Genomic DNA, 14,430 nt, shown 5'->3' with positions numbered 1-14,430 from the left:
AAATATCACAGAATGTCCTTTAAATTGCCAACGCAGAGTTACGTCACTGAGTTTATTGCATTTTGCAGTTTTATCTCCATGTATTATTAATTTTATTTCTAGGCAGGCTTTCCACTTCCTATCTAAGTGTACAACTTTGAATGGACTTTGGAACAATTCAGGATTGTAAATCAAATCCTCATATATTGCTTTATTTGACGCTCCACTGTCACAGCTGATCTAATTACAGCAATGAGCAGCATTAAAACCAAGCTGTTGTGGTGGTGTGTAACAAGCCAGTTAATTGCATGGTGCCACTGTTGAAGACACATCTCTTCTGTGAGTTCCCATGACGTTGGAAATAGATGATTGAATTGTAGTACATTTGAACAGGGTTTGGTTGTGAATTCCAATCAAAAGTTTAATATGTTGGGTGTCATTCATCACCTGAATGACTTAAAATCCTATGGGGTTTGAATGCATGAGGTTATTGTGTGCCTGGAGCCGTTTTCCCCTCATATACTGTAGCAAGGCTTGGAGAGGTTTGTGAAAAGATAGGACATTTCTCAAGGCTGATTTTGATAGTGTGCGCAGTATAGGAAGTTTCCAAGGTAAGAACAATACAACTCTAAACTTACCACTAAGCAGTTACCTTGAAATAAATGGGATGTAGAGTCTCCAAAAATATCGAAACAAGAAGACATAAACAAAGGGTGGGCCGTGAGCGCTGAGTGAGCAGGTACGAGTAGTAAGTTGCCGTCTATGGAAAAAGAGCAAAGCAAAACAGCTGTTGGGGCTAAAAAAAATAGAAAAAAGAGGGAAAAGGAGATGACATGTCCAGGGATGCGACAGCAGTTAAATAAGTGGATGGTTAGAGGCAACAGGTAGGATTTAGAGTGTGACATCTGTGCTTGGAGGCTTGCAAATATTAATGTTAACAGACTAGCTAGCGTAACACTGGGAATGTAGCAGCCAAATGGGGTTTACCATGGAATCATGCATAGATTTGCTACCAAACTTGGAGGCTTGCAAATATTCATGTTAACAGACTGTTGTCAGACTAGCTAGTGTTTGCTAACACCAGCAGCTAAAGTGGGGTTTACGGCTAGCCTACAATTTGCAAAACCAAGGTTGCTGAGCTGAAAACTGATAAATATAAGGTAGCATGTACAATAAATGACAAGAATCTGGAAAACATAACTAATGCTATAACTCTGGTTTATCAGTGAATCATGCAGAGATTTGCCAAACTTGGAGGCTTGCAAATATTCATGTTAACAGACTGTTCTCAGGCAAGCTAGTGTTTGCTAACACCAGCAGCTAAAGTGGGGTTTACGGTTAGCTTAATGCAAACCAATGTTGCTGATAGCTAGCTAGATTTAGATTTTGGTTAAACCCTATGGTACCAATCCCATGCATGACATATCTCAATTTTATTAAGGTAAAATAACAACTGGTAAATATAAGGTAGCATGCACAATAAATGACAAGAAAAATAAATAAATAATATATTTTAATATAATAGTTGTCTTATCTGATGCCATCACTAGGCTGATTTAAGAATTGAATTTAGGCTGCTTTATTTAACAGTGAGTTCATTTCATTTAGGTGTGAGGATGGTGGATCAGGAAAGGCAGGGGAAGGTAACAGGTAGGTCTAACATTAGGTGGGAGTGTAGGGGGAGCCACTGAAACTAATGAAAAATCTATTACATAATGTTTGTTTGACAGTATGTTTTAGTGGAGAAGAACACAGGCAAGGAGTGAATGAGACAGACATGAGGTCGGCGATGGCATCAGGTAGAGATGAGACCAGTGATGACATCAGGTAGAGATGAGACCAGTGATGACATCAGGTAGAGATGAGACCAGTGATGACATCAGGTAGAGATGAGACCAGTGATGACATCAGGTAGGAGTTCTATTAGTTAGACCACACAAATGTCCAGTATGGTTTGAAGTTCTGTTGACCAACCTATTCACTGTGTCCTTTTTGGGGGACGAAATAGTGTTGACAGAGATGGAAAGCCACTCACCACTCAAATCACATCAACCAGGGGTGATGATTAGGTTGCCAATTGTCACAATTTGGTTGCCAAGGGCAACCGGGCAACCGTTAATGTCGCTGATATACTTTAAAATAAACCTTTATTTAAAGCCCATACATGATGTCCGGCACTTTTTTTTGGGGGGGGGGGGGCAAAATTGTTGCTGCATACCCCTCTGACACTGGGTAGTTGCACCACTGCTTATCAGACCTGTAAATTGTTAGCTATAGCACACAGATGTAGTGGGAATGTCACCAGATAATTAAGGACCTGAAACATGCTGTTACTTTGAATTAGACATAACCAAAGGAGTTTTAGCCGCATTGAAATTTGTGATTTTGATAACAGAACAGCATGTCTCCCTTATGCCTTGTCTCTGCATAATGGAGCAACATTATATGTAATCCTCTTGGTGGGATTTTATTTGATAACGCAATAATTGGTGCACTGAACAATTATTACCCTTACTGATTGGGGCACGCCGCCTCTCAGCCTCAATTTATTCTTTCAATTATGAGAGCCGTTCCCTTTCCTCCATGTGCACTGGGTCACTCTGCAGTCAAGGTTGACTTTCCTTAGCCTGACTTGAATGCGTTACTGATAGGCTAAAGGATTTCAGTCCTTGCCACAAACCAGGTTCTAAAAGTTGCGAGGAGGTTTCACAGTGTGACTCTGTAGAAAATGATTGTCAGTTTAAGTCAAGGCCAGGGGCGGGGCTGGAAGGGGGGCACAGGGTGGCATCGCCCCCCCCCCCCCCTGAAATATGATTGATTTAGCAGAATTATATTGCGTTGTTCTATCTAAAAAGCAGCTAAAAACACACGTTTCAACTCGCTTTTGTCTCCATGTTTGTAATTTTGGCTTTTTAGTCTTTTAATCTTTTACCTTCATTGGTATTGTATTTTAATTTTGTTTGTTTATTTTCTGTTTTGGATCCTACTGTATTTTAAGCAGGTGGTGCTTATTGAGTTGACAGTGCCCTGGGAAGAGAGGATAGAGGAGGCACATGAGCGCAAGCGCACAAAGTATCCTGATCTCATCCTTGAATGCCAGCAACAGGGATGGAAAGCCTGCAAGTGGAAGTCGGCAGCAGGGGCTTCCCAGGGAAGACACTCTGGCGAAGCCTTGGGATGCTGGGAATAGAAGGCATGACGAGGAAGCGGGTGGTAGCTGACGTCAGGAAGCGGGCAGAGACAGCATCCCGTTGGATCTGGTTAAAGCGCAATGATAGGTGGAAGAAACATCCTGGCGATGGGTACTGAGTTGAGAGGAGGACAGTGGGGGTGTTCCCAGGACGCTAGGTGTACCGTCGCGCCCCTTGGAGATGTCATGGGCTTAATTCAACGAAACATCGATGAAGGGGGGTGCCCATTTGATAACCCACAGAAACCACTCAACCCTCTGTAAAAGGTGCTATATCAAATACATTATTATTATTATTATTATTATCATCCTATCCAGTGGCGACTGGTCATTAGGGGCAGGTGGGGCACAGAGTATCATCCATCTTTTGAAATTGTGCCCCACCAATTTTTTTTTATTGGTTTAGAATTTTTTTAGAATGCTACTGACCCTAGCCAATATTTCCTATATTTCTAAGCAGATTGTCTATGCTGTATTCTGATAAAAATGCCTGGAATCGCTCCTGGTTAAAGCATGTACCTAATTAGTCTGTAAAGGATTCCCCTCCATATGGCCTGAGATTCTGTATTTATAGTCCACTGCTCCATCTGATCGCTGTTTCTAATCAGGTTCTCTGAGAACACTGGTGCTGATCTGATGACATGATCAGAGAGCATGGCGTCCTCATGTCGCACATCCACAAAACTCAGAGTGCACCCACTGCTGTTGTCCTTCCTGTCTCTTTCCGTCTGTCTGTGAAATAATGAATGTGGGAGTGGAGGACAGACAAACAGAGGCTCAAATGGAATTTCTCATTCTTTTTCCTTTTTCTCTTGCTGTGTCTCACATAGGTTAAACTTGACAGGTGGAGACTGTAGCCTAATACAGATAACAGCCTTTAGTTATTTAGTGATTCAAAATATTGATGTAAAAGGATAGACTGTCTGTGATGTCTGCAAACTTGATTCCTGGGTTAAACATCTGTATGCTCAAGTTATACCTCCTGGTGTAGTTTTATTCTAAGACGAGGCCGATGTGGCTTGGAAAGCAAAACTGATCTTGGCCTGATCCTGGATCTGATACAGGTAGTATAGATGTTCTGCAAAAGTTATTGAATCACAGGTGCACTTTACTAATTTTATACATGGGGAATTATTCAGCCTGTGAAAACAAATATATGATGTCTACTGTCTGTTCTAAAGTCTGAAAAAACTACCCTGATGAAGTCAGACACTCTTGAGTTGCATTATGGGAAATATTGGACCCAGTTATTGAGACTAAAAGCTTTGATTTTTGTCCACTCCTTAAAGGTCCAATGTGTAGGAATTTAGCAGTGAGATCATATATTGCACTCTACTCTCTCGCACCACGCAGTTCAAAGTACGTATTACAGCTACGGTAGCCTTCATGCTTTTTTTTTTTCTGATGATGCCGGTCTCTTGCTCTTTTCAATATCCTTTTTCTTTTTCTGGGCGAAGAAGACGACTCCTGTTCCTGAAATTTGGTGTGGTCCTCCAGGTTTCCTTCTTCAAACTTGCTGGGGCCGGGAAGCGACGATACCCATTAGCAGCATTAGCAGCACCTGTGAGTTCATCATGTGACAGCGAAAACGCGAAAGGCGTTACCGGCTAACGTATTTCAAGATGGCGCATGAATATGGAGCGTTTACCCCAGTTCATGCAAACGCAAATGTACAATTTCAAGCCAATAGGAATACTTGGAATTGATGGTGGTGGTAAATATTCATGAAAAGGACAAGTTTGTGAACTGGCAACATCATTTTAAGAGAATGAACAACTAAAATCGTTACACACCGGACCTTTAAAAAATCTGTCTCTTGTAAGTCAGCCAACTTTATTAAAGTGCAATACTACAGTAAATTGCTGCAGTGGTCACATTATAATGAAGGGATTTAGCATTTCTCAACCAGAATTATAGCCTTAAAACACATAATTGTGGAGATGGCTTTAAATTAGTTATAGCATAATGTAGAGGGCTACAACTCACAAAATATAATTGATCTGTTCAATTAGTTGATAAAATTAGAAAATGATGTGAAAATATCATGGACGTGTTGTGGTGGCTTGTCCAAAATTTCATTGTGGGTTGTTTTTGGAATTTGTAAAATCCTGGCTACAGCTCGCAGAAAGACATAAAAGAGGAAGTGAGTGCTTCTGCAAATTTGCAGTAGTGCGGAAATGTAGCATTTGTTCACAGGAGTGTTCAGTGCAAAGTGAAACAGAAAATGACTTAGGTGGAGAAGAGAAAAAGCACCTGACTGACTGCAAAAAAAAAAAAATACCTGACAGATTTGACTGACTGCAATCATTCACATCCTGCCGTTTGCTGTGAAACAAATGAACCAATCAAAGGTGCGTTTGTAGTTGACACATGCGCAGTACTCGTGTACGTCGTGTTCCCAAACAGCAACCGAGGGAGGGATCCGAAGCAGAAGGGACTTTGAAGTATTTGGCCACACATTTCTCCGTAAGTTCATGAAAGTGTTAACTACGAATTTATTACAGTCACAATGTCAACGTTGCACATTTGTTTTGTTTTGTGTTGCTTAAACAGGCTGTTTTCTCGCTGCTTCACTTCGCTATACGCAGGCAGGCTTCAGGCAGTGTAAAACCAAACGTTGCTCTAGCTAATGATACAAACCACAAGCTAGCTTATATAGTCCCGTGATATATCACACGATTTTTGCGCCTGGTCACGATCAATATTTACACTGCAACTGGCTGTCTTTTACACTTGATTTATGTGTTTACTGATTAGCATATTCTTAGGAGAAAGTGGAGAGTTATTTGCACCGATTTGTTATCAATGTTTGACTAAGGAGGTGTGCACAGCCCACTCTGCTGGATCTAGATTTAGACAATGAGTATCGTAATCTCATGTGAGGAAAAACAGGAAGTTGTTGTTGTAGAATGTGAAATTTTAAATGCATTATTGTTTTGTTTCAGCTGACTGAACAATCAAACGTGTCTTCCTGTAAACTGTCCACAGAAGGGGTGTATTTGTTTATCACTCGCTGTCTCTCTCTACATCAGGCTTTTGCTTTTACTTCCTCAGCGTGGACAGACTTTGGTCAGCAAAACACCATTCACCATGGCTACTGCTGCTGCTGTTGCTAAATCCCCCAAAGTCAGCCTGAGAGAGGACCTGACATGTGCCATATGTTGTGACCTGTTCCGTGAGCCTGTCATGTTGGCCTGTATGCACCACTTCTGCAAACCCTGCATCTCCAGGTACTGGAGAGGGACTCAGGGGCCTGTGACCTGCCCGCAATGTCGCAAGGAGTTCAGCTCCAAGCAGTTCCAAACTAACTACCTTGTGACAGCCATGGTGGAGAAGGTTCGGGCCACCACCTCGGACACGTATATGAAAAACCTAGAGGTGAGTACACCCCTACCGTGATCCTGCTGGCTGCCCTCCACTCCTTTACTCTTGGTCATCCGGAAAGTGTTATCAAGTGTTTGGCAATCTTATACAAATAACCTAATGCTCCAAAGTAAACAGATCAATTGAAAAAGAGGGTTCTGTAACCTTTTGAGTTATGTAAGTTGAATACAATTGTATGCTATGTTTTAGTCCACATCTGTGTTTATTTCACTGTAGTTCACCCTGAACACATCTCGTTTGAATTGCTCAGGGCACAGTTCACTCGCCACTCCCTTTTTATATTACTTTGTACGACAGGAGAATATATTACTTAACACAAGGCAGAGAACCAGAATAATAAAACCACCTGTTCCAAATTCCAGTAATAAATCATACTTTTGTCACTCTTGATGAATGTAATTGTTTTTCATACTGTGGCAGAAAGGTGTTTATTCATTGTTTAATACGTTTATTCACAATCTTGCTAAGAGTTGGATGAGAAGCTTGATACTACTCTCACCAGTATATAAAAGGCTAAAGCCAGCAGCTGGTTAGCTTAGCTTAGCATAAAGACTGGAAACGGGGAAACGACTAACCTGCCTCTGTCCAAAAGTTAATACAATCCACCTACCAACACTTCCTAAAACTCATTAACAGGTTATATCTTGTTTGTTTTAGCCACCAGAAAACAAGTGGCAGTTTTACAGTAGAGATGTTCTGTTCCGATATCATTTTTCCATCCGAATACCGATTTCGATACCTGGGGGAGAAGAAGAAGAAAAAAAAAAAAATTATATATATAATTTATTTATTTACACTCACACAAACACACTACCACACACACCTCACTCAGTATTCAGCATGTTTACAGTTGTTTGAGTTCCTTGATGCTCTGCTCAGTCTCTCTCTATGTGCTATTGTTTCTGTCTCCACACTGATTTGATGTTCATATTGCTGTACAGAAACAACTGAAAGAGACTTTGGAAAGCCATCGCCTGAAGAAGGAGGACTTCATCAACAGTATTCGCAGAGACAAAGACAAGATGGATACCATAAAGGTACACTCCTCTGGGGAACTCAAAGGGTGGCAGCACTTAACAGATAACAATGCAGACGTCCCTCCCTAATGGCTGTTTGCTATATGTCGCTGTGCATATTTAGTGGTGTTTGCAGATGATGCTAAGTGACAGTTTGTGCTTTTTGATATGTAAAACATAAGGGCCTTGCGCTTGGCTGCATAAATACCTTTCTAACCTCTGACTTAATTGTGGGTCAACGATGCGAAGGAAATCTATACAATGTCTCAGTCTTACATGACAATTATTCTGTCATATTTGCTTCAACAGACTCGGTGCATCAAACCATGCACTGCTAATTAAGCCTTAAATCACTTAAACAGTAGACAAGATTTTATTACACGTGACAAACTGCACAGGCAGAGGTGACAGAAACAAAGTCGTATCTAATGTGTATGAGACAGATGGAAGATAAGAGCTTGAGTTTAGCTGTGTATGCTGTGCTGAGATGAACAGGAAATCCTTCCCCGCTTAAACAGTCTGTATTTGTTTGACACACAGATCTTTGATGTGAAATGTAGCTCCATTACCCCTTGCTTGTGTCTCTCCAGAGATGTGCACTTTTGCGGAAGCTATTCAGGGCTTTAATGGAACAAGCCACTTGGCAAAAAACATAGCTGTGGTAATATAAAGACAGCAAGATGCTACGTTATGTCCTCTACCTGTAACATCAGTCATTTTCCCCTGTCGCAGAGAGTCGGAGCAGATCTGCAGGCTCGTGTCAAAGGGGAATTCAGAGCTCTTTATCAGATCCTGCACGATGAGGAGACCTGCGCGCTGGAGCAGCTAAGGAGAGAGCAGGAGGAGGAGCTGGAGAAAGTCCAGCGCCACCTGGAGGCAACGGAGATGGCCGTGAGGGAGCTGGAGGACAACATGAGAGCGCTACAGCAGGCTAGCGCCGCCACTGAGAACATCATACTGACTGAGGTAAGGTCTCGGCTGCAACAAAACTGTTCAACTGAGAATCCAAGTTTGTCTGACATGATTTGATGCATCAAAAGTAGCTGTCAAGCTGTGAATATGTAGATCACGTGAACTTTTTATAAAAACCCATGTTTTAAGTAATGTATGAGTGTCACGTCGTTTAACTTGTTGCATCAATTTGAAACGAGTTGTTAATGTGCTTTGTCTTCCATTACCTTCTCTCCAGCTCCCACAGCTAACGTAAGTGTCCATTTCATTGTTGTGACTGATTTGATAGTTTGATATGCTTATTTGATTCCCACCTCCATTTTAGTGTCATTTGTGCTGAAAATAAATAAGCCTCACTAAATGCGTGTTTGCTTTCTTCTGACAGGTCATGTGTGCAGGTGGATGTTGCCCCGGAGTTTGACACAAATGCTTTCAGCAACAAATACTTGGCCCCATTACAGTACATCACATGGAGAAAGATGTTCAAGTCTTTGAAGCCAGGTAATGTCCTCTGATGTCCTTCATCAGACACAAAAAAGACTTAAGCCGAAAACTGGTTCTGCCTGAAGAATGGGAGGCAGAACCGGTGTTATATAAATATATAAAGATGTTGACGTGGTAACAGAATGACAGTGGTGACACCATTGTTCCACTCAAAGGATATATTTTCAGTTTAAAATGTGACACTCTTGAATTTTATTCTCATTTAATAAGTTATTCTATCCCAAAGGTCCTGCTCCATTAACGTTTGATGTCGACACGGCGCACCCGAACATTCAAGTCTCCAGGGACAAAACGGCGGCAGTTGAATGTGACGTCATGGTCCCACATACGGACCACAACAAGCGTTTCCTCCAGTGCGTCAACATTCTGGCTGCCCAGGGCTTCCAGTCAGGCCGACACTACTGGGAGGTAGAAGTGGGCTCCAAACCCAAGTGGGACCTGGGCGTGGCCTCTGAGGCCGTAGACAGGCACGCTCGGATCAAGCTGAGCCCCGAAACCGGCTACTGGACGCTGAGGCTGCGTAATGGGAGCGAGTACTCGGCCGGCACACAGCCCTGGACGAGGCTGCAGATGGGCTCTTTCCCTCAGAGGCTCGGGGTTTTCTTAGACTGCGACGAGAGGAGGGTGTCCTTCTACAACGCCGGCGATATGAGCCTGCTCTACTCGTTCACCAACGGGCCGAGGGGCAAGGCGTTCCCCTTCTTCAGCCCGTGCATTAGTGGCCGCAGTCAAAAACCTCCACCAATCAAACTCCTCCACTACCATCATGTCACTCTGTCTGGCTAACATGGGTGTCAAAGCTTTTCATTCACTTATTGGCCAATGACCGTTATCACGCAGCTTTAAAAAGACAGTACTGCTATTGTAAGCATCATGGTACTATATCACAAGATTTAATGTCAGATTGTTCTTTTATTTTCCATGCTTTAATGATTGGGCACCAGCAGATGCATCTAGTTTCTGTAATAAACCTTAAAAGCCTTGAAATGTTAATGAAATTGCCATATTCACTGTATGATAAAATTCCATTGTGCTGTAATTATTCTGAAGAGGCTCATTCGATTTGCAGGAGCAGTCAGCAGAAACATTAAAAAACACTAAATTCAACCATTTTGGGTCGAATATAGTGAAGCTTTGATGCATCAAATTACATTTCAAGACATACTGGTTATTTACTGTTCAACCACATATCTTAAATAGATGAAGAGAGATTTCAAATGTATTTTCTGATTAATAATTAAGTTTACCCAGATGTAACATCACAGCATCCTTGGGAGTTATTTAGATTCTTTTAACAGCTCCTGTTTTTTATTTTTATTTGTACATTCATTTATATACATTATATGTGCCTAAATGTAATATAATACACACTTAATTTTGTATTGCTCAAGGAAATAAACTTAAATGTAGTTCTTTACATTATTCAGTCTATGCAGTATATTTACGTTGTTATAGCATTGTCAGTTACGTGTTTCAATTTCCTGGTAAAGACCCAAACAATTGCTGTAAAACCTGCTGATGCAAATAAAACCAAATCACTTTTTCTTTCTTAAATAAACGTAGTCTTTGATTCTCTTCTGCAGCTGCGACACTGCACTCTTCCATGACCTCACTTGAAATAATCAAGGATGTTATTAAGCATCATCAAAGCAGAACGCACGACTATGAATACAAGAGCCGCCTCTGACACTTAACCAGCAGGAATAGGCGGGCTCTCGGTTATCTTCACAAACACACAAGAGCACTGACGTCCTGTTTCCTCCTGCCAGGTGAAAGGTCACATAAACGAGTGACAGTGGGTATGCCTCTGGGCTGCTTGACGGGCCTCAGGGGCCATACTGAAGCAGGATGCTGCTGCCTCCTCTGCATATTGGAAAAGTGCCACAATAACCTGCACCAGAGGGGGACCCATGCACTTCCTGCACAGCGGCTAAATGGAGTGTGTGCGACACAACACACGAGTCACTCTGACCTTTGAATTAGGGCTGGGCAATATTTCAATATTATATCGAGATCGTGATATGAGACTAGACATCGTCTTATATCTTGAAGACTTTTAATATCGTTACATATTGATTTTCTCCGTATCGCCAAGCCCTACTTTGAATTTAACTTAATCTCCTGAATTGAAGAGAGCTTTATATTAAATCTGAGGAGATTATGAGGAGAGCCTTTATGTTTACGTGGCTGTTTTTGGACCCTATCGCCTCTCTGGAAAGCTATTTGTGCCTCTTGGTTGAAAGGGGATATGAGACTATATATTATATGTTATGCCTCAGCGGGGCCACGCCGGCATCAGACATGGCCAGAGGCATTATGTTTTCGGGTTGTCCGTCCATCCCATTCTCATAAACGTGATATCTCAGGAATGCCTTGAAGGAATTTCTTGAAATTTGGCACAAAGGTCCACTTAGACTCAAGAATGAACTGATTAGAATTTGTTAATCAAAGTTCAAAGGTCAAGGTCACTGTGACCTCACAAAACACGTTTGGGCCATAACTCAAGAATTCCTGTGCCAATTATGACATTTCACACAAATGTCTAATAGGATAAAATGATGAAGTGATGACGGGATTTCTAGTGGTGGTGTTATTAAATTGTAGGTAGCCTCATTAGGCATCGAAAATTTGAGCTGCACTTTGCAATATTTTCTGTTAACAGTGGGGAAAATTACAAAGTATAGTCTATATCCAGAAATTTCCTTTGTGTTGTAATTGTTGTGTTTTAAACTCCAGTCAATTTCTGAGGACTATGGTTAACTGCTCCTCAGATCTCTGCAGGGTAAATCCAGACAGCTAGCTAGACTATCTGTCCAATCTGAGTTTTCTGTTGCATGACTAAAACAACCATTAAACGTACACGTTCCACCAAAACAAGTTTCTTTCAGAGGCTATTTTGCAGCGGCACCATGGCTCTGTCCGGCACTTAGCATGGCCAAATATGATTGTAATTGGTTTAAAGAAATGCCAATAAACCAGAGCACATTTTTCTCCCATCCCGGAATGCTGTGTGGACTAGCCGCAGCACTGTGGAGGAAGGTCTGGCAATGCGAGACTAGACAAAGTATAATTTGAAAGGGGTCACTAATGGCGTTTTTCCATTACATGGTACCTGCTCGACTCGCCTCGACTCTACTCGCCTCACTGTGCGTCCGTTTTCCATTGCAGATTTTAGTACTGCCTCAGCGTGGTTGGTCGTCATAGCGGCGCCGCAGTAAACTGCCGTGACCTAACGCGACACACACACAGAACATCGAGGATGTGTTGTTGTTGCCACAGCCAGAAGACACATTTTGTTTCAAATGAAGCTGGAGGCAGCAAAAATAAACACAGCTGGCTAAACTATTTAAAAATGGCAGGTTTGTTCAGGACACCCCCCTCTGTCGCTTTCACGTCACCTTTTGGTATCAGCTCAGCTCGCTTGGAACCTCGACTGAGGTGGTACTAAAAAAGGTACCTGTTAGCAGGTACCAGGGACTTTTTTTCGTAATGGAAAACCAAAAAAGGCGAGTAGAGTCGAGGCGAGTCGAGCAGGTAGCACGTAATCAACCAACTTTGCAGTTCCCCTCAGCTCTACAGAGCGCATTAGCGTCTTTTAGCTAGTTATTTGGATTTTCTGTCCCACAACTTTAATGCTTTGGTTCACTCTCACTGCTCTCATCAACTTTGTTTTCAACAACAGGCAGTTTCCAGCAAAAAAAGCTCTAATAAACCCACTGTATGTTACCTACCCAGCCCCCAAAGAGCAGACAATGCTAGCAGCTAGCTAGCTGGTGAACATTGTGGAGCATTTAGCAGCTAAAGAGCCAGATATTTTCATAAGGAGTTGGTGACCAAAACAGAACTAAAAGGAGAGTGAATAATGGACTTACATTCGTCTGGTGGACAGAAACAACAGCCTCCAAATGAATGCTATTGTCTCTCCGTATCTGCTGGATGTTTAAATGATCAGCAGTTTGCTAACACATTAGCTATATTATCTTCAAAAGCTGATAATATATCAGTGATGTGTTGTTTTGCTGCCCTCAAATGGCCAAAAAACTATTGAAACAGTTTCAAATGAATTTAGGATTGTGAAAAGACAGACAGACTCGGATCACCAGAGCTGTTGTAAACAGGGACTGTGAGGTTCCTTTTAGAAAAACCTCTTTCAGCCATAATGCACTATCTATTAAAGGTAGTGCATTATGGAACACAGTAGCCCCAACTATAAGGGAATGTTCCACTCTGGCCACCTTTAAGAGCCAGGTAAAGGTGTGGCTCAGAGCTAACCAAACGTGCAATCACCTCTGACTGCATGCTGTACCGTATTAGCCCAGTAGAGCGTATTAATGAATTGTGTCTCCATTTTAACACTTAGTAATGAATTGTCTTGTTTATTTTTTTTATCATTTTGTTTCTCCCTGTTTTATATAACAAATGTTATTGCTGTATATATTTGGTCTTGGATCTGGCTTGGAGCTAACCAAGCATGTGGTCATCTCTACCTGTATGCTGTGCCGTGTTAGTTCGATGGAGCATACTAATGAATTGTGTCTCTGTTTTAACATTGACTAATGAATTATAATAGTTTGATATAGCAAATGTTGCTGCTGTGTATCTTTTGTCCTTTTTATTGTAATATCTACCTGATGAATGGACTACAGATGGAAATTAGCCCTTGGGCTACAATCTGGCACTTTTACGTGTACTTCTGTACATGTTCATCAAATGTGCATTGTCCTGAAATAAATAAATAAAAATAAATAAAAAAGTTCCAGTTAACTAAATAACTCAAACTCCAGGTAGCATTTGCTTTGATCTACAAGAGTTCAGCATCATAGAGGAATTTCTGTCAACCAGCTGCTTTCCACTCAACGTATTATCTTCATGGCTAATTAGTTGGTAAATAATTTATACGCAAGCACTGCTCCTTCTTCCAGTCAGGAAAGCTGTAATAATCCATAATCGCTGACCGATTGAACATGACCTACAACTTATGAGAAATGTTGGCTGCCTCAATCAAAACAAAACAAAACCCCTCTTGAACAGTGACAGCTACTTTAAAGTAGCTTGGCAGAGTGCAGTGTCGTGGTCATGGACTTCACTGAGAGAGCGTGCGGGTCGCATGCGCGCTCCACATCCTTCCTATGATAGTAGCTGTGGATCTGTAATGTGTTTCCTGACCTGAGGATGGACCGGATGGTGTGCTGGCACTTCAAGGACGAGTCCTTGAGTCCACAGTTGTCTCTCAGGAGCCAGCAGGATTATTAACCGAAACCTTTTCATCTGACACAGCAGGGGCGATCATGCTATTATGCATGAGGCCTATTGTTTGTTATCACTGTTGTCTGAATGACTTGCCTGGATGCTTATGTGTGCAGTTTATTGCTTTATTGGCCATTCCAGTGTTTTCATGTGTTTCTA

General features: G+C 41.8%; 1 protein-coding gene across 1 annotated transcript; it reads left to right on the top strand.

The window, feature by feature from the left end:
• The first annotated feature begins 6,172 nt into the window (after positions 1-6,172).
• trim105 (tripartite motif containing 105) lies at positions 6,173-10,582 on the top strand. Its single transcript, XM_078260898.1, has 6 exons — positions 6,173-6,547; positions 7,495-7,590; positions 8,302-8,535; positions 8,759-8,772; positions 8,906-9,021; positions 9,251-10,582. Exons 1-6 carry the CDS (start codon positions 6,260-6,262, stop codon positions 9,808-9,810), a joined length of 1,308 nt encoding a protein of 435 aa, XP_078117024.1. The 5' UTR covers positions 6,173-6,259; the 3' UTR covers positions 9,811-10,582.
• Positions 10,583-14,430: the final 3,848 nt, after the last annotated feature.

The sequence above is a fragment of the Sander vitreus genome, chromosome 10 (genome assembly GCF_031162955.1).
Source record: "Sander vitreus isolate 19-12246 chromosome 10, sanVit1, whole genome shotgun sequence".
NCBI classification, from domain to species: domain Eukaryota; kingdom Metazoa; phylum Chordata; class Actinopteri; order Perciformes; family Percidae; genus Sander; species Sander vitreus.
This window is presented reverse-complemented; position numbering and strand designations above follow the sequence as displayed.

What these genes read in the sequence shown, in the direction of transcription:
- trim105 (XM_078260898.1), top strand. Translation starts at nt 6,260, where the DNA reads ATGGCTACTGCTGCTGCTGTTGCTAAATCCCCCAAAGTCAGCCTGAGA. An exon ending in CGTATATGAAAAACCTAGAG is followed by an intron (nt 6,548 to 7,494) that starts GTGAGTACACCC and finishes ATTGCTGTACAG; the next exon opens with AAACAACTGAAAGAGACTTT. An exon ending in GTTCAAGTCTTTGAAGCCAG is followed by an intron (nt 9,022 to 9,250) that starts GTAATGTCCTCT and finishes TCTATCCCAAAG; the next exon opens with GTCCTGCTCCATTAACGTTT.